Source organism: Sabethes cyaneus, chromosome 1 (genome assembly GCF_943734655.1).
Source record: "Sabethes cyaneus chromosome 1, idSabCyanKW18_F2, whole genome shotgun sequence".
NCBI lineage: Eukaryota > Metazoa > Arthropoda > Insecta > Diptera > Culicidae > Sabethes > Sabethes cyaneus.
In genome coordinates this window covers 2,874,989-2,899,204 of record NC_071353.1, presented here as the reverse complement: position 1 = coordinate 2,899,204, position 24,216 = coordinate 2,874,989, and the positions used below count along the sequence as shown (strand labels likewise).

Here is a 24,216-nt window from a genome sequence, read left to right as displayed (position 1 = left end):
AAAAGTCATACAACAACTACAAAAGCAGCGAAAATAGAAAAACTAATTTTAACGATTTTTCGTGTATGAGAAATAGGATTTTTCTATCTTTGCTAAAGAGAAAGAAGATTACTGTCTTTAGCAAAATTTCTTGTAACAATATGCTATAAAGCTTTGCAGAAAAACTGAAGAAAAATAATTTTTTATTGCCCTTTCAGGGGGATTAATGAAAATTTGAATTCCGCTGGACGGTAGAACTTTCAATTTTAACAAAGTCTTTCAAAGGTTCCATAAACCCAAAACCAAGTTTTCCCGCTCAAAACTCCAAGCTTGATTTGATTGTGTTGAACTTTCGGTTAATCAATTGAGGGTCAAAATTTAATTTTTAGTAGGAGTCTTCGATATTGCAAAGTTTTAAGTCTAGACCTTCTTATCTTATCTTATCTCACACTAACGCAGCCAATACTTGAAGGCATCCTGGAAAATGCCGATTGCTTGAATCGGTCATTTTTCTTGTCAACGGCCAGGCCAACTGCGCAGCATGTACCGCAGAGAGAATTCCAAAGAATTAAGTGGAATTAAAAATGATACTTAATTCCATTCAACTCATTGAAATCAAGGGGAAGGAAGAAAGCGTGGACCTCCCGTACCAAACGCTTCCCTTGAAGATATTGATTAATTTACAGATTACAAATTGTAGTCGTTGGGAGTATCTTTGCTAATAAAGGTTAAGTGATACTCCGGACCCTCGGGGATGAACTTATGGCATTAACCATAGTCTGGCTGCAATAGGCCAAGGTTATAGCGCCTTTTTTTCGCTCTCTCTGCCATAATCATTCAAAGTTTTAAGTCTAGACCTTCGGAAAAAAATTCCCGAATTGGTCAGTTTCCCCATTTTCTCAACCCAATATTCAACATGGGGCTGACAAAATCGGAACATTACTAAAGTAGCATAAAGCTATAGTGATCACTCGGAAAACTAAATATCGAAAGGAGACCTAGCGAACCGAGGGTCAAGTTGTCAAGTACCATTCAACTTAGTTTTTTCGTAGGAAAAGAGATTTCGCCAACCATTTTTTAAATGCGTTTACCAAACGTCACATGTACGAAGCATTCAGGTTTGATGGACAAATCAACTTCAGAAGAAGCAAAAAACAACAAATGAATTCGTAAAACCAACGTTCGTTTTGGCGTAGGATTGCGTCTTATCGCAGGGTGTAGGATTGCGTCTTATCGCAGGGTGTAACACTCCATACTTTAGATTCTAATTACCGTCACGGAAATATGAAAGATTTCGGACGCTAATAGCTCTGCCTATTATGAATGGATTTTGAAAATAGATGAAGCATTTATATGTCTCTTATGATTTTCTTTTTCAATCATTAGGTAGTGAGAAGGATAAAGCGTCTTTAATAAAACAAAAAAACAGTAGTGAAAATTAACGAGAGTTTAAATTTCTACATGCATTTTCTTTGTCGACAGTTAAATACACCATCCGTTTACTGTGATTTCGATTACTTTCCTTTTAAAGAAGATAATTACAGAATTTCCTCGTCCCGACCGGTCGAAGATTTTTTACGATACGACGGTTAAACTTAGACCCATTTCATATCTGTGTTGCGGAAGCGCTCCAGAACAAGTGAAAACCCTTCTTGTCCCAACAGGTTGAAGATTCTTTACGACGATTAAACTTAGATCAATTTGAGAAACCACCTTTTTCTCAAAAATTATTGCGCTAATTCCTTTGATCATTTACAAGATACCTAAAAGCAAAGCACCTCGAAACTTGACCTTCTGTTTTTATACGACAGACTTTGCAGCCAGCTGTTAGAGTGCAGGACAATCGCAGGGACAGTTGCTACGATCCTATTGACTCTAACAGCCTAACAGCCTTACAAGATACCTAATACTAATATTATATAAACGATTACTTTTTGGATTTTGGTTTCGGATGATTCAGTTTATAGATATGAATTTGAAAAAAAACGATTTTTCAAAAGGACTTGCAAACAATGCTGGGCTAAATTTTTCCACAAAATAAAACCAAATCGAAATAAATATCGATAGTACTTGTTTCATAGTACTGATAGTGAGACGGTGTTCGAAAACCTTTCGAGCGCACTTTCGGTAGAAGAATAACACCGTGGGTTCTGCAAAATCTATAACTCTTGCTTCAGATAGTATTGGAACAAAAACTTACTTACTTACTTATTCAGCCGAGAGCCGGGGTGGCCCTTGCCATATCAAAAATTCCTCTCCATTGTACTCGGTCCTGGGCTACTCGTCGCCAATTCGTTGCGCGTCTCGACATACGCAAGTCGGCTTCAACCTGGTCGAGCCATCTAGCACGTTGAGCCCCTCTATTCCTGGTGCCGGCGGGGTTCTTGAAGAGAACGGATTTCACTATATAGTCGTCCGGCATCCTTGCGACGTAGCCGGCTCACCGTAGTCTCCCAACTTTCGCCAGGTTTACGGTGGGAATCTCTCCAAGCAGTGCCTGTATCTCGTGATTCATACGTCTCCGCCATTCTCCGCTTTCCGTTTATACTCCGCCAAAAATAGTCCGCAACACCTTTCGTTCAAAAACGGCAAGTACACGTATGTCTTCCGTAAGCAAAGTTACTGTCTCAAGTCCGTAGAGGACTACCGGTCTTGTTAACGTTTTGTACATCGTCAGCTTTGTGCGGCAGCGTATGCTCCTAGATGGAAGCGTCTTGTGGAGGGAAAAGTAGGCTCGATTTCCAGCTTGAATGCGTCGTTGGATGGCCTTACTCGTATTACTGTCGGCGGTGACCAGAGATTCCAAATATACGAACTCATTAACCACTTCCAGTTTATTACCATCAATATAGTTACTGTCCGTGGGAGGCAAACGTTGCTTTCTCTGGAGCCTCTTCCTACCATATATTTGGTTTTCGACGCATTAATTTGTAACACTATCCTCCTAGCCTCCGTTTTTAGTCTGGCGTAGATTGCCTCCGCCGTCCCAAGGTTTCTAGTAATGATGTCGAGGTCGTCTGCGAAGGCTAGGAGTTGGCTACTCTTGTTGAAGATCGTTCCTCCCGTTTCGATGCCCGCTCGCCGGAGCATACCTTCAATATGGCGATATTGAATAACATACCCTGACCATCCCCTTGCCGTAGCCCTCTGCGCAATTCGAAAGGACTTGAGAGTGACCCCGAAACGCGCACGTACCACATCACTCGCTCCAGAGTACCTTTGATCAGCCGCGTCAGTTTGTCCGGAAAACCGTACACATGCATTATCTGCCATAGCTGTTCGCGTTCAACGATATCGTATGCTGCTCTGAAATCCACGGAAATATGATGCGTGGGCACGTTGTACTCTCGACATTACTGGAGGATTTGTCGGAGAGTAAAAATTTGATCCGTAGTAGCACGGGCCCCCATAAAGCCCGTCTGATACTGCTCTACGAATTCTCTTGCTATTGGCGATAGACGACGCAACAAAATCCGGGAGAGCACCTTGTAAGCGACGTTGACCAACGTGATGCCGCGGTAATTACAGCAATCTAACCGGTCGCCCTTTTTGTAGATGGAACAGACTACACCTTCCATCCACTTCTCCGGTAGTTTCTCCTCCTCCCAAATCCTAGAAATTATCCAATGAAGTGCCGTTGCTAGCGGTTCTTGGCCATTTTTGTAGAGTTCTGCCGGGAGTCGGGCCTTTTCGGCGGCTCTATTATTCTTCAGCGTACCGGCTTCCGATCTCGAAGAGATCTGGCGAGAAATCGGTCTTCCAAATCCTTCCACCAAGAGCGTCACAATCAGAGCATTGTGACATTGTGGCGCCCTTAGCGGAAACCCAATTTGGCGCCCCCTGATTTCTTAAATCAGTGCTCGTTTCAAGTTTATCACTTTTTCGTATTCGCCCCTTATCCAATACTTAGAGTCATCTATTAAGCCATCCATAAAAATGCTTCGACACTCTGCCAGGTGGCTTTACAGCATCTTCGCTTTGGCCGATCAAAAGATAGACGTCGACATATTATTCAACTTTTTCGTAGCCTTGGCGATCAGGGCCTCCTCCGGTTTGGGCTCAAAATTCTTGAAGTAAACGCTCCGTTTGAGCTTCATCCTAAAATTTACTATCGCAATTGGGGACCGTTGGGAGTGTTGGTGATCGTCGGTACAAGCTTTATCTTCAGCCGGTTCGTCTCCTCTAGTTATCTCTTGGCTTAATGGGCCAAGGGCAGGTCCGGTCAAAAAACACATTCTTTGCGCCCAATTTTTTATTGAAGGCGGCAATTCCCAGTAGATACTTCATACCTACTTCATCTTCGTATCTCCGCGTTCACCGTAAACTCTGAATGAAATAACAGCGGCTTGAGCATTCTCTTCTCTCTGATCGACAGCCACAGAAGGATCTTCTTCAGGAACTTGGGGCGGAAGATATACTCGACGTCATCACTTACCTTTTTGGTGGGGAACGTAAAGTACTCGGTCTTTTGTCAATCGTTGCGTCCAGCGTCAAACAGTTTTTTGTCACCTATTATGACCACGACATCGTGCTTCGCCAGAAAGATGTTTTCCCCCAGCACCTTCAGTCGTTCTCTGGGCATCGCCCGCTGCTACTCAGTCCCGGTCAATTTCGATTGACGCTTCCGCATAAAATTGTCTATTTTGGCCAAGTACTTGTTCAGCGTTTAGCCGGTTTCTTTGACCTCCCGGCCCAAGGCGCGGAACTATGAGGCCACCTTGCTTTCGATCTTCATTTTTACCTTCCACGCAACACTGTCGGGCGGCCGCAGTCAGGCTTCCCGTACAGCACTCTAGCCCTTCTCGCGGAAGAGGATGTCCCAAATGTTAAATTGTTCTATTCGACGGATACGAAGTGCTTCGGATATCCAACTTCTTCGCTGAAGTATGAACAAAGCATCGAGCGTAGTTGTTTGACGGTTTGCACTATGGCTGCTGAATGCAAACCAACTGATAAAGTGACATGAAAAATCGCTAAAATCAGTATAGTTTTTAATGCATATGTTATTCCTAATGTTTTACTGAAATATAGGCCCTTTTTGGTGCCCCTTAGAGTTTCCGCCCTTGGCGGGGGCTAATCTGGCCAACCGCACGCTACAGCGCTGGTCACAATATGAGCAAAAGTTTGTTCCAATTCTAAATGAAGCAAGCTTTACAGGCTTTTTTATGCCACCTTAATTGGTTTCGAGGTACGATGCTGGTCCAACAAGGCAGTCGTCGTATGTTCGGATCTCGGCTAGGCGGTGCTGTTAGATAGAGTCAGTAGGATTTTTGCACTAGCACCGTATATTTAGCTATAAATAGCCTGCTCTGTATGCAATTTTTGACACTTGCCATTTACCACATGGGGAAAGGCGAAGGGTAGAGTAGAAATATTATCGTAACTGTGTCGAAATGCAATCCAGTCAATCGGCTCAGTCGTATAAACTGGTTTGTTTTGTCGGCATTTCAATTATTCTGAAGAACTAAATCATGTATATCGCCTCCACTTTTGCATGTATATGCCGTTTCTGCGCATGATATATGATTTGATAGACCTTATATGCTGACGTTTATCTTATTTAGAATTAAGTTATACAAACCAAAATGTTTGCTGGGTAACTGTCCTGTACAGTGTACTCTAATAGCCGGCTGCGAAGTCTATCGATAAAGAAGGGTCAAGTCTTAATCCCACGGCTTTGCTTTTTCGCTTTTTTGGCCAAATTTTGATCATAACATACTTTTTAGTTGAGAGAATTTCTACACCATTCATTGAAATATTTTGTGTGTAAGTAGGGCTTCAACACAGCGTGCCTCAGTGCTAATTCAGAGAATTTTCAAACCGTATAAATGCTCGACTTGAGCGGGAATTGGAGCCAATGTCGCTACCGTGAGAGCTAGGTAATTGACAAAAATAATAACATCATAATTTTGGCTGCATCTCGAATTTCTTTAATTTTCAAATATTCAATTTAAACAAAACTAAGAAATTATAATATGTATAGAGATAAAGTTTGCATAAATTAGGTCAGCATTAGCACAGAATCGAAATTGAAATCAGAAATAATAAAACATTGACGTAATCGAGTAAAACTTTTGAAAACCCGAGGCTATAAAACTAATGCAACGTTGATTGAACAAAGGCGAATTTGTGAAATCAAAATTGAAGAAAGTAAAAAAATTACAACACAAGAAAATAATCATACGCGAAATTCAATTAACACGAAACGATATTGAATTACCAAACTAATAACAAAATGAATACACTGAATTATATATAGCTTGACAACAACCAGATTAGTTCAAAATAAAAATAAAACTGAATTGAATTTCTGGCAAAGCTATTTTGACTTGCTTTGAGTATCAAATCCTGCACTATGCTGGAATTGACAATTGAATGACATCATATTTTGAACAAAAGCTAGTGAACGCTAATGAATGTAGTTCTTCCCCCTTCCACGAAGCTTGTGATAGGGCAGACTGAAAATACACACCCATACCTTACGTGTTTTACGTGATAACGGCTTCCCCGAAAAATTTGAACTAACAATACACTGGCCCAATTTATTACGGTTTCGAGTGCGTTTTCAGGAATAAACGCAATTGCTTTCGTCAATTTCCGTGAAGCGAAACGATAGAACTTCACTCAATTCATCCGATTCCTCAATTTATCAAACTCAAATTTTGCTGCTGCCCAGCGACATCGGCATCGAATTCAATGGGAATAATTTTTCATCAGCGAGCCGAAATTTAGTCCAAGCTTCCAATCAAAATTTCGTCGAACTCACATCCCAGCGCTAATTCATATACGCTCCGTCCTCCGTGCTCCATTGGCCAGGAGGCGAATGTCGTCGGGTAACAACCGCATACCGGCGGCGAATATTCACAATTAAATTCAATTAAAGTGTCAGTTGACTTTTGACCGTTAGCGAGACGGCGATCGCCCGACACTTTGAGATCTTAAATGCTGCCAAACAGAGGTGGATTCGATCAGTTCGGGCCGTGATTTACCCGGGGAATGTTCAGCCCCACGAGTATCGGACAGTCGGATTGTGGTTTACCAGCAGAAGCAATGGCTCAACTTTAAGTAATATGTGAGTGGGTGGATTGTTCACAGTCAGTACGAGAGTACGGTTAACCGGTGCAAATGGCTAGAAGTGACTTAATTGAAACTGGCTGCCGTCGGTGCAGCCGTCAGGTGCTATTCTCAGGACAATAGTTTTATTTTCGAAACCAGTATAGTGCAATAGTTATGTGCTGTTTATAATTCCCACGTCGCTGTCGATGATGGATAGAAGTGCTACATGAACAAAAGCAGAAGAGTGGGAAAGTAGAGCAGTCCATTGTCTGTCAACCGACATACCAACTGACTGGTTCAAAATAGACTCTGGTTGCCGTCTGATGAATGGACATCGGGAAAAACGGCAGCCTCAAGTTGTTATTAAAAAAAAGGGGGTTTCTTCTGGTGTAAAGTTTCGAAATAAATTTAGAACTGGTAATTCTAAACGCGTGTCAACCGAATGTGATCCGGTCTAGGCTGATGTAGGATAAATGAATTTCAAACGATTAAAGAAAAGTGTCAGTTCCAAACAGAGCAAAAAAACGAAAAAAGTTGTGCACGAAAATCGATACACTAGCTTCAGGAACAGTGATGAAAACTCATTCGAATCTTCCTCGTCCGCTTTTGCTGCACAGAGGGAGGTACATCAGCAGTCCAGTAATCATCAGCTGAGTAAGGCAGAAATGGTTAGTATTAATGCTGTACAGCACAAGCAACAGCATAAAAGCAACGGTTCCAAACAAATGCAACATGTCGCCAAAAAGAAAGAGACGAAAGTTGAATTGAAGATGAGCAAACAACAGTACACAAAGACTGTAATCCATGAACAGACCGAAACTGCTGGCACTGGCAAAAGCAACAAGCTACGCCGGTTACGTAGAGCCTTCCGGTGGAGCTGGAAGAGGGTGCGGAACGCTTTCCGGGTTGTCTTTTGCTGCCAGTCGTCACCACCGACGACGTCATGTGGGAAGAAATGTTTTGCTTACATAAGGCGGCATACCTCCAGCGCCGGCACCGAGGAAGATGATATTGATGCGGCATTTGAACGATACAAGCAGCAACTGGTGACGGTCAAAGACGGAAATGCTGCCGGTGCTGCTGCTGGCATGGACGTAACATACGATGAGCTGACGCCATCACAGAAGAGTACAATCAAAAGGCTTAACAAGAACAAATTTTGGAACTGGAACGATAGCGTTAAGTCCACGTCCGACAAATTTCTCGAGTGCCTCGAGATGGACGATATAAGCTGCGAAGAGGGAAGTTTGCGCAAGAAATTTACTACCTTTGCCAGGAGAAAGCAAATTACAGCATTTTGCGAGGATCGGGCAATTCTAGGGGAGATTGAAATAGGTTTGCCAAGCCCACTGCTGCTGGTAGCACTGCATGGTCGGCCTTAAGAAGCACTGCAATACAGCACTGTAAGATAATGAAGGCACAGTATGCATAGTGTGAACGATTGTATATATATATATATTTTTTTGTTCAACATTGCTCACTCTAATCTGGAACATGTTAGAAAGTAATTTGTTACGCCCGTGAAAGCATGGCCTTCACCGCGCTCATCTGCGAACCACGGATGAAAAATGATACTAGGAACGAGCTTTATAAGCTGTCAGATTATTTTCCGACAGCGGGTGAGACTAAATTAAATAGCCGTCTTCCTTTCCTATCTTGTGCATCGTTTTTCCCTCGTTCATGGTGAATGCTGAAAGGATAATTTGAGCGAAACTGGTTGACCGTTCAAGTGGGTTTTATGCTAAGAGCCTGAATGCGCGTCGCGTTCCGCAGTAGTGAAAGCGGGCAAAGTGAAATGTGCTGCTCAACTTTAAGGAACAAAAGCCGAACGGAGTATTTATCTGCGGAAAAGTTTTAAGCTTGTTGACTTGGGTGAAGTCTTCTCATCGGCTATCGGGCCGCTCCTTGTTGAAGGCTCTTGAATCTGGCATGATGAATTAATTTGGAAAGTTCGCGTCTGCCGAAATTGTATCATCGGTGGTGCTGGCCGTTCAGGGTGAAACAAAAAATTTACTTAGGAATTTCGACAGGAATACTGGTGCATATAAAATGTTCAATATCAACCAATGATTCAGTGAAAATATAAGGCGCTTGTTTAGTTGTACTAATTAAAATACACTGTACAATGAGCACTGAATACTGGTGACATTAAAATTTAAAATTTGATAAACGTGCATTCGTTTGTTTCTGTTACTTCCAACACATTTAGATGTTAATCGTTCGAGAAACTCAATAGTTGATAAACACACCAGTGAGCTCAAAGACGGTATCCTGTCGTCCGTGTTATAGCCATGTTCAAAGCACATGTCAACCACACACATCGGTGAGCTAGCTCAGTATCGGAAGGATAAAAATCTGTCTGCCGTGAAGGATAATTTTCTATCTTTTATGTATCTTTGAAGTATGGAATGTACTGCTTATCTTTTATGAATATATACCATATTGTTAAGAGCTACTTTTTTTAAACTATTTCTACAGCCGGCGGAAAATTTTAATTCATTTCACGACCGCATAGTCGCTAATTGTCAAATATCAATCGCAAAAGCTCAGATTACTCGAACCGAGAGCATATTTTGTGATCATTATTCATTGGCTATGCATGAATGTTGATTTATTGCTGTTCATCATCAAATCAATGAATAATAATAATAATATATAGCCTGAATTATTCGGAAAAAAGCCTATCAAAGGTGCTACTAGTTTTTACACAATTTTACAATTATTACAATTTTTGCATTCTAATTAATAAAATCAATACATTATATTCAAAAATATAATATGCAATCAAAAATTTAAATCTACCATAACATCAGGAATTCAGCTCAGATCAAATGACTTTATTCGAAACTTTTTGTGCTATACAACCATCGCTCACCCTCTAAAGCATACTTCAAGCAACAAAGTTGTCCGCCATGACGCGGTCCCACTTAACTAGCAGAAAATTGCTCGTGATGTGGTATGTGTTAACACAGCGAACAGCGTTCGCTACACATCACAGTGGTGAATCATCGGCGCTCAAACCCAAAACAACATTCGCACTTTAACCAAAGAGATTAGTGCGAATGGTATTGTTGCAATGCCCTGCCACTCCTACCTGCAGTTTAATTCGAGTTTACTCAAGCTGGCTTTCAAAAGCCCTGGCGTTGGGCAGATTAGCCTTTTGATTTATGCGACATCGAAAATCCCTGGATCGATTACGCGTATTACGACTAGATTAGAAATCTACATAGTAAAATGAGTAATTCTCACTCCACGGTTTATATAAAATTACCATCAAGAAGATTCTGAAAATTAGCAATGCAGTAGATCATAGTTAAGTAGGTATCTTTTATGATAAATAAATCAGAAGAACTGGCCTTTTTATTACTGATGTGTCATAATTTTTGGTAAATTAAACTAGTCAATATGACCATTATGAAAAACAAACGTTCACCTCATGTTCCTGAGACGTGTAAAAATACCATCGATACCAGTGATTAATTTTTGAGTCTCTAGGTATCAAAAACTTTTATCAAAAACGTAAAATACCTACGTTATATTGTTTTACATTCATTCAACCTAAAACTTTGAAATTTTATAAAAAATTGGCGGTTTTTCAAGAGTGCAATTTTCTATGCCATCTGTTATGACACTGATAAGCATGTTAAGTGCGATAATAAAACCAATCGCGTACCGCTTTATGGCGTCATTTTCAACCTCGTGTTTGATTTAATTCACTAACAAACCACTACCCTACCCTACTTTTTTTGACGTATGATTACATCTTATACGGGAAGTTATGGGTTTAAAATCAGATTTTAAAAATGCGTTCGTTACGAAAAGTGGTCGAGTTGGAAACGCAAATAAAATTAATCAATTATTATATTAATTATTCAGTTAAAATTTAAAATCCCTTTAAGCCCGAGCCCACACAATTGTGTAGGTGAGACATGACTACTTTTAAAAAAATTTCCTTTCCTCTCTAAACGTCCTACGGCACCAATTTCTTGTGTAAACATCGTAACTCGAAGAAAAACAAAAAAATATCTGAAAAAAAGTTTTCTTTTGTGCTTGGATAATTTTTGTCTAGTCTTCAAAATCTTGTAAGCAAATTTTGGCTCCATTTTTCCGGAGATATTCCAGATCGCAGTGGGATTATTTTTTCACGTCATAAGTAACAGATGAAATAAAACGAAATCTGCTGCTGCCATCTCATTTTGGGTCAGTACGAATGAATATATTATACTGTAGAGCACTGGTGCATGCTCCACACTACGGAACTTCTGTTTAGAGTACTACCGGAACCTAAAACTGGTCATTTATAAATTGTAAAATAATAAAGAAGTGTGTCAACTACGGGATTTTCTAAGACAAATTCTTGGATCAGCATTTGGATGTTTTTTGATCCAATCTGGACATTCCGGTATATCTGTTATATTAAGGTTAGTAAAAACTTAACTTGCAAAAAGTTGCGTGTATTTCCATAGCTATGTAACGACCGTTCCGCTGCTTCAGAAGCTGAAGTCTATGAACCTCGAAGCGATGATCTCGCTCCAAACTAAACGGGGTCAACCCTATTCAATTCTGTGAACTTCTTTACACAAAATAATTAGGTTTTTATGTTTTGTTTTCTCAAAGCCTGGCTTGGTATAGTCCAAAAAGGATAAAAATAGGGGAAAATGAGCAAAATGGGGCACTTCCCGATGACAAACAGGAAAGCGGTGGGCACCATGCGATTCTCCGGAAAATTTTTACATAAAATCACCTACATTTTATCAGCCTGCAGGCCATATCTTAATTGCGTCCGTTTTCTCGGCTCGTTTTTTGCCCATAGTGCAATGGTATAAGATAAGGCCGAACCTACACAATTGTGTAGGCTGCTAAATTTAGCAAATATTTATTGCAATGTGTGGTATTTATTGGTTTTGTTATCTCGAGAGATAAAAAAAATTTATATTGATCCAAAAACCAAAAATATTGTAACTAAAACCCCTCGTGCTTAAAGGGATATAGTAAAAATAATTACTATATTAAGCTATATACAGGGATACCTCGATATAAGACAGCCTCGTTATAAAACATCCTCGATATAAGACAATTCGATATAAGACAATTTTGTCTTATATCGAAACAAATCCCTTTGACATAGCTGGTAACGATACCAGAGCTGATTTTCCATTCTGAAATCGGTGCCATGAAATGTTCATTATTTCAAAATAACCCCAAAAATAGTAAAAAACTAATAGTTCAAACAATAATAAATAGTTCAAAAACCGTAAACACATAACACAGGGCAAAACTGGCGACCGCTAATACAAATTTTTTTTGAAAAAACCATGATTCGATATAAGACAATTTCGATATAAGACAATTTTTAGAAATTATAAATTGTCTTATATCGAGGTTATACCTGCACTATGTATTATTTTAAAAATAAATTACTATTGAAAAATACATAAACGTCACATATTATCATGGAGAATGACAGTTGTGCTTCTCAAGCCTGTACACGACCGTGACAACAAGCGTACACCTGCGATTTCAATTCAGAAAAAACGTGATAGAGTTTCCCCGGCCCAACAGATCAAGAACTATTTTCCTTATTTGAACCTAGAACCAGAGCCGTAGCGTGACATTGTGGCGCTCTTGATGGAAGCCCAATTTGGCGTCCCCTCGTTTCCTGAATCAGTGTTTTCTCCACGTTTATCATTTTTTCGTATTCGCATCTCATCCAATAATTCACTGCACTTAACGTATATATTGGAAAAATGGACTTATTTTGGATGGCGACGAAAAAAAATACAAAAGTAAATTCAATGAAACAGATTTTCCTTCAATCCTATGTTCATTAAGCTTTCTATAAAAATGTTTCGACGCCCTGCCAAATGACATTACAGCGGTTCACCGGAACCTTCGTTGTGGCCGATCAAAACATTCATCATATTCATCATTCGGCATATTATTCAACTCTTTCGTTACCTTGGCGATCACCTTCTTCTCCATTTTGGCAACAAAATTATTGAAGTAAATGCTCCGTTTGAGCTTCGCCCAAAAATTTTCTATTGATTGCAGTTGGGGGACCGACCGGTTCATCTCCTCCAGTAATCTCTTATGATAATGGATCGAGGCCAGGTCCGGCCAAAAAACCACATTCCTTACACGATACTTCTTGATGAAGGCGGCAACTTCCGGTATGGAACTTCGTACTATATGTTCGTGCCTTCTCGTTCACTGTAAACACAGAACGAAAGAGCAGCGGTTTGAATATTCTCCTCTCGCTGATCACCCGCCACAGAAGGATCTTCTTCGGGAACTTGGGGCGGAACATATACTTGACGTCATCACTTGCCTTCTTGGTGGGGGACGTAAAGTACTCGGTCCTGTGCCAGTCATTGCCAACCAGAGCGTTAACCCTCTAACGGGTAAGACCGTCTGTAGACGGCCTTCGCTTTTGGAGCTCCAGAGCCGCATACGAAATTTGTTTTTAATTGGCAATATCGAAAATGTGTTCCGAACAGATTTCTTGACATTTTGATACTAATATCATAACATTCTGACCATGCATTCAAAAGTTATCATCTTTCAAAAACAAAAATTCCGAAAAATTCCGAAAATAATTAATGTGCGAATTTTTCCTTTTTTACTATTGTAGAAAAAGGACATCTAGAACAAAATGATTGACCTAAAAAGTTTTTCTATGAGTAAATTTCATGTATTATTTTAATTTTGTAATATATCTGAATTGAAAAAATATCTGGGCAGAGCGTTAGACATAAAAAAGGAAAAAGAGAAATTGGACTTTTTCTTACCTGGCGCTCCTCCAGATAATTATTTTTGCATGAAAATCAGAACTTAAGGTTTTTTCGTGTGTACTTTCATGGTAAAATAGTCATTAGCTTGATCGTATCGTTTTTACGGTGTTGCCCGTTAGAGGGTTAAGTAGTTTTCGTCATACATTATGACTACGACATCGTGCTTCGTCGAATAGATTTTTTCTCCAGCACCCTCAATCTTTCTCTGGGCGATTGCCTGCTAGCTGCTACTCAGACACAGTCAGCTTCGACTGATGCATCTGCATAAAAATAACAGTTTTGGCCAAGTACTTCTTCACCGTTTAGCCGGCTACTCAGACCTTCCGGCCTAAGGTGCGGAACGATAAGACTATCTTGCTCTCAGTCTTTATTTTTAGCTTTTGCTGCACGTTACGGTCGCGCAATACTGTCGGGTGTCTGGAACCAGCCTTCCGTTGCACTCCAACGTTCGGCTTTCTCGCAGGGAGGATGTTGTAAATGCCAGATTGGTTCTATTCAGCGAGACGAAGTGATTCACCATGTCTAACTTTTTCGTTACAGGGTGGAGCTGGCAGTACGAACAAAGCATCAAGCGCAGTTGTTTGACTGTTTTCGCCATGTCTGTTGCATGCAAATCAACTAATAACGTGACATGAAAAATTGCTAAAATCAATCCAGTTTTGTAATGGCATATGTTATTGTTAATGCATTACTGAATTACGCCCGCAGGAGCTAGTGCCCTTGGCGGGGGCCAATCTGGCCAACCGCACGCTACGGCGCTGCCTAGAACAGATGGGACACTAACGTCAATAGTAAAATGAGTTCGTCAATATTTATTTAATTTAACATAATTGAACAAACATAATTTCTCAATATAACCGCTTAGTTGGTTTCGATTTTGAGATACGATGCTGGTCCAACAAGCCAGTCGTCGTATGTTCGAATCTCGGTGAGGCGATACTGTTAGATAGAATCAGTAGCATTTTTGTACTAGCACCGTAACTGTTCTGTACTCTAATAGCCGGCTGCGAAGTCTGTTGATAAAGAAGGGTCAAGTCTTAAAAAAGACGTTTAATCCCACGGCTTTGCTTTAGGTATAATTTCTGAATTCACTTGGTTATTGGCTGCCGCTCTTCCATTCCTTGGACACCTTATGCTCGGTCCACTTAGTCTAACCATCTTGCGTACTGTATTCTTGGTTGTCATACTACTACCGGATTTGAAGCAAACACCATCTTCGCAGAGTAATTGACTGCCCGGCATTCTTGCAACATGCCTGCAACTGACTCATGGTTTATCCTCCGCTTTCTTACTCCATCTGCTGTACACCATAGAAGGTCATTCTTAGCCTTCGGCTCTCGAAAACTTCGTGCACTCGCACATCCTCCTCCAGCATTGTCCACTTTTCATTCCTGTAAAGAACAATTATCTTGTTCATCTTGTTCAAGATTGTAAAGGGACTTGAGGTTTAGACCAAAGACTACAGAACTCAAGAGTGGGCATTCTGTCAAATCTCGACTGACAGGGTTAGTACGCCCTCTACGGATGATGGAGGTAACTTCTAGGTTGTATATATGCCATCACTCTAGCATCCCACCCACACTGACATCATTGCATGACATCGTACGTCAACACCACACCCCTAGATTTTAGATGGTTGCGATCACTAACACTTATAAGTAGTAGTAACTCCCTTGAGATAAGCGATGGCATTAGTAATATCGGCCTTTGCTGTGTATATGCGAACCAGTGACGAACTGACATGACACATGGAAGAAAATCCTTTAAAAACCATCGTCCTACACATTTTGCTTGCACACTAGCACCCTTTGTTATGCATGTTGCGGAGTAGGTTGCATTTGCAGGGTTTTTACATTTGTATGGTTTTATACTGAAAACTCGAAGCAACACTCGCGCGTCGCGGTGCGGCCATGTTGCGAAACATGATTTTTTGAAAAATTAGTGGTTTTTGATTGGACGATGGAATTAACGGGAGTGTCTCGTCTGTTTGTCTGTGTACGAACCTTCTACGATGCCCAGTCTTGAGTTCTGTAGTCTTCACTTAGACGCAATGCATAATACAATTATTACAGATTTTCATGCGTTGCGAAAATTGGACAAAAAATTTATGGAAAACTATGAAATATCCGCCAAGTATTAAAATTCGTGTACATTGTGTCTGGGCTTTTAGCCTTCAAACTTCACGGCTGCTGTCATTATCCAACGTGAAGCCAAATCCAGCTTGCCCCGAGCGATAATGGTGGCTGATGATGGGTACAACTTTCTGAAGGGCACAGTTCGGTTTTGACATTCAATGTAGGAGCGGTTACAGGTTACAGGCTTCTATAGCCACTACGGTTGTTTGCTTGTTGAGTGGAAAAATGTAAACATTGTTTAGTTTTCGCATACCAGCCGAAAAGGAATTTAGTTGAAGGGAAGCGAATTTTTGTGCTTTCTTATAGGTATCATTTTGTGAAATAATCTTTGCATTGGGTCAATGTGACAATATTTCAGCAAAGAATAGCCACAAAACTGAGCTTCCGTATAACTAAATTCCTTTTCGGCTGGTCTGCGAACAACGTTTACATTTTCCCATTCAACCGGCAAACAACCGTAGTGGCTTCTAATAGTAACCGCTCTTGCATTGAATGTCAAAACCGAACTGTAGCCATTGGCGTAGCTAGGAAATTTCCCTGGAGGGGGCCTAGGGGGTGCCTTCCAAAAAAATTTTCATTCATCTTGTTACTCCGGCTGTCACCGATAGTACAACGTTTTGTTGGGAAATGCCAGGTGGGTTTCATGAGGGCCCGCCCAATTACGGACCAGATGTTTACCATCCCACAGATTTTGCAGAAATGTTGGGAGTACAACGTGTTCACGTATCACATCTTTATTGATTTTAAAGCAACATACGATACAGTCGATCGAGACCAGCTATGGCAGATAATGCACGAACACGATTTGCTACAATTGATCAGAGCTTTGGATCGAGTGATGTGTTTCGTGTGCATTTCGGCGATACTTTCGAGTTCCTTTGAGACACGGTGAAGGTTGAGACAATGTGACGGCATCCAACTAGAGAGGTGATCCTATGAAAGCGACGTCTAAGAGGAGTGGGTTAAACATAAATGCGGAGACGTATGAATCATGAGCTGCGAGCCCTGTTTGGAGAGATTGCCATTTTCAGGTGGTGAACGTCAGTAGGCTACAGTGCGACGAAAACAGTTCTCTTTAACAACTGCACCAGTATCAGGAACAGGGAGGCTCAAAGTGCAAGATGTCCTCGTGTGATGTGGTCGACCCAGGTCGAAAGTGATTTGCAACTTCTGAGACTGAGAAATTGGCGACGAGTGGCCCAAGATGGAGTTGAATGGAGACGACTGCTTGAAACAGCATGACCCGGGGTGGTTACTAGGCTAGGCTAGTGAAAAAGAAAATATCTACGCAGCGGGAACATGTACACTGAACTTTTTTCCGGTTTTAAAATTCCAATGGGAAAAATTTCTGGAGGGGGCCTACAGAATTCTGGAGGGGGCCTGGTACCCCAGGCACCCCCTCTAGCTACGCCAATGACTGTAGCCTTCAGAATGTTGTACCCATCAGCCGCCATTATCACTCGTCGCTTAAGCGGCGTCAATCGGCCTCGGTTCCGCCGGCCAGCGTGTACTTTGTTTCGGATGTATTCACCTTCAGCTTCAATCCAATCTCCTCTGCTCCGAGTTTTAGTCAAGCCTAATACGTAAAGGACGGTAGAAAACAGTAAAGAAACAAATCTGTTGTTATGATCCAACAGAATGGGACCAGGTGCACGCTCATTCCCCTTCACGCCTGGCTCCATTCTATTGGATCCTAGCAACTTATTTGTTTCATTACTTACATCTTATAGTTTTAAGGAGAATAAAAGAATAATCAAGATTTGGAAACTATCTTTCGCAGCTTGTTTACACTTTTCCTACACTTTAAATTGTGAAAAGTTTTTCTGAATTATATTTCACCCAAACTGCTTAAACTCAGCGAAAACAAAAAAATATAAAATACTAAGCTCAGCATATTTCAGAATAAAAAACAAAATATAACCACACACCATGTGAGCATGACCTACACCATTTCCAGTCGATTCCACTGAAAAATTAATTAATAATTAATTAATTATTAATCTTCATATATCTTCGCTTTTCGCCTTTCCAGAGGAAACCAGCGCTGTGGAACCGGGTAGTTCACCGCTGTTCGGCGCTTCGGCCAACCGAAATGGTGCCACTGCCACCGGTGGAAGCAACCAGGAGCTGGCCAGTGTCGGTGCGGCCACTGCCACTACCGCACCGCCCGGGGCTCAACGTAGCATTGCGACGAGCCCGATCGGTTCGACCGTCTCCGAGCACTGGCCATCGCAGTCGGACGAAGACATCGACCGGCTGGTGGCCATGCACCAGAACCGAGCCTCACTCAGCTCGCTCGGATTGCGCTCGGACTCGATGGCTTCGGTTTATTCCGGTGCCGGCGAGGGACGATACGGTACTGTTACAGTTCGTGGCCAAATCGAATTCGGTATGCAGTACAATTACAAACAGGGTGCCCTCGAGATACACGTGAAACAGTGCAAAGATCTTGCGGCTGTCGATACCAAACGGAACCGAAGTGATCCGTATGTTAAGGTATGGTAACATAACTTATTTTATGTTATGTTATGTTAAGTTCAATAAAAGTTAAAGATTTGTCATAAAAAATTGGAAATTTCATGTTTGCAGGTTTATCTCTTGCCGGATAAATCGAAGAGCGGTAAGCGGAAGACCAAAGTGAAGAAACATACGCTAAATCCGATTTTCGATGAAGTCTTGCGGTTCCATATGTCACTGAATGGACTGCAAACCAGAACACTTTGGATAACGGTTTGGCACTCCGACATGTTTGGTCGGAACGATTTTCTTGGTGAAGTTATGATGGGCTTGCAGGATAAGGTGTTCGATAATCCGGCTCCCCAATGTTATCAGTTGCAGGAAAGGGTAAGTAATGTGTGAAAAATTGTGATTCGTTTTTTATTGGTTGGTTCGATTGTAGAGTGAACCTTTCGATGATTTATCCGCATACAAGGGAGATATCATTGTTGGATTGAAGTATATTCCACCGGATTTGGATGGTGGAACTCCGCAGCATCACCACCACAATGGTGGCAGTAGCAGCAGTAGCGGTGGCGGTGGCGGCGGCGGTGGAACATTGAATCTTCGCAAGTTCAGTACAAAATCCATAACCTCAACCTCGTCGAACTCGTCGGGTCTCAACAAGGGAGCACTGCACGTCCTTGTAAAGGAGGCCAAAAATCTTCAACCAATCAAGGCCAACGGAACCTGTGATGCATTTTGTAAGAGGTAAGACTTGGGGTGGAGGGTTTTTGAAAGGTGAGGAAACTTTTAATGCCGTTGATTGCAGTTACCTTCTTCCGGATAAGAATCGTAGCTCCAAGCAAAAGACCCCAGTAATGAAACGATCCAATTCGCCTATTTGGAATTACACCTTCATCTACGAGGATGTTTCTTTGGCGGAATTGTCCGAACGAGCACTGGAGCTGACGATATGGGATCACGACAGGCTTGCGAGTAACGAATTTCTCGGAGGAGTCCGATTCTCGCTTGGAACAGGTAAGTGGCTTGGCTGTTGTGAACCCGTGGTTGTCCTATCTGAGAGTTCATTTGCAGGCAAACACGGTGGTAAATCGGTAGATTGGATGGATTCCACCGGCAAGGAATTGTCTCTTTGGCAGAACATGATTAATCGACCAAACTTTTGGGTGGAAGGTGCACTGGTACTTCGGCCCTCGTTAGATAACGCGAAATTCGCATCATAATTTTACGAAAACCCTGTAGAACCCTTTTTGCGGGAGTCGTGTAGTAGTCGATTTCCCGACCACCCCCTTTCCCTGTAGCGCTCTCTGTATTAGGACTATATTCATGGACAGAGAGAAAGAGAAAGGAAAACACATTCCAACTTTGTGATGTTGCTTTACAACAACCTAATCCTAGATTGTAATCCAATATTTTAAGATAGGACGCGCGAGAAAAACGAAGCATTTTTCGAACCTAACCTTATGAACGACAATGATGCTCTTAAGTGATGATCGGTGTTCAGATAGGGGAGTACCATTGAGCGTAAAACTGTTACGATTGAGTATCTTTTTATCCTCTTAATTTTCTAGACATTCTTTGTGTGTGTGTACGTAAACAGGATAACTATACACATTTGAATAATGAGTATTATTTATTGTGATGAATTAATACGAAAATTGTTGATTTCCCTCCATTTATTCTAGTAGATGTTTGTATACTACATTTCTGAAATGATGATCACTATCTCTAATACAAAACAGGCAAAGTTGTGACCTATATCGAGCATGTAAATATTTATACACCTACACAATCTTTCAAGAAGAGTTTTTCAAAGCTGTGAATCTTTACTAATTCATGTTGGAAACGAAGAAAATAAACTTTAACTTTTTGAGCTGCGTTCAATGCAGATGATCTTTAAAAGCATCTATCGGAGGCAAACCTTTCGTTGACAATGATTACCATGAAATTAGACACTGTCAGACAGTGAGTTTTGTTGCAATATCGATATAGAAAACAAAATCTATACAAATAATATAATAGCAGTCTTGTTAGCATGAACAAAAAAAACTAGGCAAAAACTATCAACACAAGCAAAGAGATAGAATGCATAGCTTAATAGGTAAACAAGACGTGGAATCTGACTGATCGAGAAGCATCCTTAGCTCACCTACGCATCTCTCGAGGAACCTGCTAATTATTGAAACTGGAATTAGAAACATAGGTGAGAAAAAACAGTAAACAATTTATTACTATTATGAACTCATACAAATGATAAGGAAGATGATCACGTAAACACAACTCTTATGAACAAAACTAAGTGAAAAAAGTAAAACATAAAACATATTACAAGCGTACCGCGTTTAATCACCTTGAAAGTAAGAGATTTTCTTCAGTTTATCAATAGACAATTTCAGCAATTTTCGATGAATATAGTTGACCGAAGCATTGTATACATATTGTGACACAACAAAGACAAAAAAAAATCTAGAAATAATATTGGTAGTTGTTTATGAACCGAACCGTGTGGAATTAATCATAGTGTTGTCCGAGACACGTAGAGACATTTCAAGCCATAGCCATACCTTGGTCTGCAAACCCACAGCACTATGGTTGAGGTGAATCTTTTGAGAAGTTGTAATGAAATCATAGTTATATTTGCAGTAGTGGATTTGTATATATAACAAAGATATTTCGGTTCGTTTTTGATTTCCTTGCTATTTTAGCCGTACAGTCGGCAACGACTTTAATAATATCAAAGCAAATATGCACTAGGCTGAACGGTGATGCTTAGAGATCTCGAAACTGTTTCCTTATAACATTTCTTTTCATCTGTTTTGATGTTCGTATCCATTTAACATAAGCGATTTTCTCCAAGATGACATATAATACTACAAACTATACTTCATATTTACAATCTGTTGAGTATTCAATTATCTACTTAAAATATTGAAATTCAAATTAGTGATAAATATTAAACCAACACTAGGGCCAAAATTTAGCTCACCTAATGAATAAAAAAAAAACAAGATCTTCTCCAAGTTATGACACGATGCTCAATTATATAATTTTTAGCGAATGGCTACAATAAACGCATGCAATTCTAATCCTCAACAACAAAATCATTGCATTACTAACTTTTATCAAACACACTGTGCAATCACAAACAAGCAAGCATCTTTCGAAAGAAAACAAGAAAAAGTACTATTCATGCTAGCAGACATCCTTTAGCATGCTGTACGAAATGAAACTCATCAATCATTAAGCTTAAGCAGGTATAATTATTCATTTCGACCAAACGACACGAATTCGATGCAATTTAAATTGCCCACAATTGAAGGAAGTAAAATTTAAAACACACGATTGGAAACAATAAACATATTTAACAAAAAAACAATCCAAATTTTCTTTTCTTTCAACCAGCGGTGGTTGCTCGGATTCGCCGGTGTTGCTAGCACTCAGCTTTAAAAAAGTTTCAAACCCCCTGAGAGACAACCTACTGATGAAAGGAGAGCCAACTGGTTTGTTTAGAATTTATGTGATTGGCATTTTAATTTTTTTTCTCTATCCAGCATATAGGACCATCGTTAAATGATTTGAATCAATCAAAGTAGTGAATTCCGTGTTATTTCAACGAATAATTATGCTAACCAACAAACAAAGCAGTTTGCGAATTTTATTTCTTGCCAACCAACAAAAATATTAAATACATAATAACCGCGCATAAATTAATTTGTCACGCCAACATGTTGAGAATTAGCATGTGATAGTGTCCAAGTTATACAGTGTTTCGCGCACTGGTGAACCAGCAAATGTGTTGCTGAGAAGTTGGAGCATAATTAGTAGAATCAACCTATATTATACATACCTTGATTAGAGCGAAGAAAAGAAGCCAACAAAGAGAATGGACAATTATACACATATTCACTTTGCAATATACATGAAAACTAAACCTAAAATGAACTGCTTTCACTATATTCTTTCGCAAGCACCCCATTAATTCACAATCTCAACGATAACTCTTTACGGCCTCTGCATGTCATCTTTACTGTCGCGGCTAATACGACATGATATGACCGATGGTTAAGGCAGATTTTATATTCATTTTCTTTACGGTTTTGAGTCTATTTTCAGACACTTCACAGCCATCCCAGGAAACCTCAATGACTAAGCACACAACCTTCCATCGTCGCTATTTTGTTTCTAATCTTTATAACCCTTAACCCTAATCATAACGTAACGTTGATTCACAGACTCCTTACATCGAAATCGAGTTCCGTGACGCCCCAAAGAAGCGCATCAAGCGCAACCTGTCGCTGAACTGCTCTGAAAACGACAACGAAACGCGCTGCTGCCGGTATCCGCTGACGGTGGATTTCGAAAAGTTCGGCTGGGACTGGATCATCGCCCCGAAGCGCTACGAAGCGTCCTACTGTGCAGGCGAGTGCATGCTGAGCTTCCTCCCGAAGTACGAACACACGCACGTGATGCAACTGAGCACTTCCGCTATTCCTTGCTGTTCACCGAAGAAGATGAGCCCAATCAAGCTGCTGTACTTCGATTTGAGCTACCGAGTGATATACAGTACCATACCGAATATGATTGTGGAAAAGTGCAGTTGTTCCTAGAGGCCCTAGGATCGGGCGTAACCCCTAGCCAAGTTTCCTAGGGATAGCAGTAAATACGTAAAATTTAAGAACAACAATTTATGAGTCTGATTCGGGATCTTCTATTGGAGTTTAAAAGCGAAATTTTATAGCGATGCTAGGATGGCATTCTCTCTTACACCGGGTGATAAACGAAATTTACCAACCAGTGGCATTTAGGCTTACTCGACTTAAAACTAAATATCTGGATCACGCGTTCATGTGACTTGTGTGACAGTACAAACCTTTGACAGTGAAACTTGCGATAGCTAACAAGCTGCAACAACAAAACAATTAATTAATTCTTGTGTGAACATATTTCCGGAGAAAAATTCTTTACTATTAGAACAAAGCTAAAGTTATTTTGCAATCCAAAGCTTAGCTGAAAAGGAGAGCACATAAAATACAAAACAATTATATCTACCTATATTAAAACCACTAATTAAATAGTACGATAGTCTATGTTTAACTACTATTCATCCTTAGTGCAAATAATAAAAATTTGGAATTTGTGTGTTCAAAATTGTACATAACGAGCAGGGAGAGAAAAAAATAACCATTAATAAATCACGCAGAAATTTTTTTTGTAGCCATTAAGCGTAGCTGTCGTTCATAATAAAGTTTGTTCAAATATTTCAATTTTTTTTCGAAATAGAAAGAAGAGAACGATAGTAAGTTGGCGTTTTTAGTCTGAACTAAATTGTTCCTTTGGTTCAATCTCAATTATTGGGTGTTGATACTGATGTACCAAGTATCGAAATACCGATTCTCAAAAAATGGCTTCGGCACTCCCAAGCATATTCACCGCTGTTGCCAGTCAAAAACGTCACACTGCAGATTTTTTCTTTTAACGCAGAACTACCTTTATTATTTTCTATATATTGGGGTGAACTTTAGAAGTAGGTACTGTAGCAGATATGGCACGGATTAGTAAAAAGTCGGTATAATAAAGTGCAGTATATGGATAACCTTACATTAGAGTGTACCATTAAACTGCTCGAAAATTGAAATTAGGTTGACAGCACGGTTCGAATGTACGCGCAGTGTCAGTGGTCTAAACCCTGAGTCAGAATGAGACAACGCGACATCAGAATCGGAAAAGTAATCGATTGATCGTTAAGAGAGTGAGAGATACAGCCTGAATTCGTTAATTGGGCCACGATTGCACTC

At 40.4% G+C, this 24,216-nt stretch overlaps 2 protein-coding genes across 4 annotated transcripts in view; both read left to right on the top strand.

Annotated features, from left to right (window-relative positions):
* Positions 1 to 22,761, top strand: part of LOC128732704 (uncharacterized) — an 85,806-nt gene extending 63,045 nt beyond the window's left edge. For all 3 annotated transcript variants that reach the window (XM_053826020.1, XM_053826019.1, XM_053826017.1), the window contains 5 exons: positions 17,994 to 18,457; positions 18,551 to 18,805; positions 18,861 to 19,168; positions 19,230 to 19,438; positions 19,496 to 22,761. In XM_053826020.1, coding sequence (XP_053681995.1) covers positions 17,994 to 18,457; positions 18,551 to 18,805; positions 18,861 to 19,168; positions 19,230 to 19,438; positions 19,496 to 19,644 — 1,385 coding nt within the window. In that variant the 3' untranslated portion in view covers positions 19,645 to 22,761. The remainder of the gene's footprint in view (positions 1 to 17,993; positions 18,458 to 18,550; positions 18,806 to 18,860; positions 19,169 to 19,229; positions 19,439 to 19,495) is intronic.
* Positions 21,010 to 23,028, top strand: LOC128733671 (growth/differentiation factor 8-like). Its single transcript, XM_053827423.1, has 2 exons — positions 21,010 to 21,018; positions 22,654 to 23,028. Exons 1-2 carry the CDS (start codon positions 21,010 to 21,012, stop codon positions 23,026 to 23,028), a joined length of 384 nt encoding a protein of 127 aa, XP_053683398.1.
* Positions 23,029 to 24,216: the final 1,188 nt, after the last annotated feature.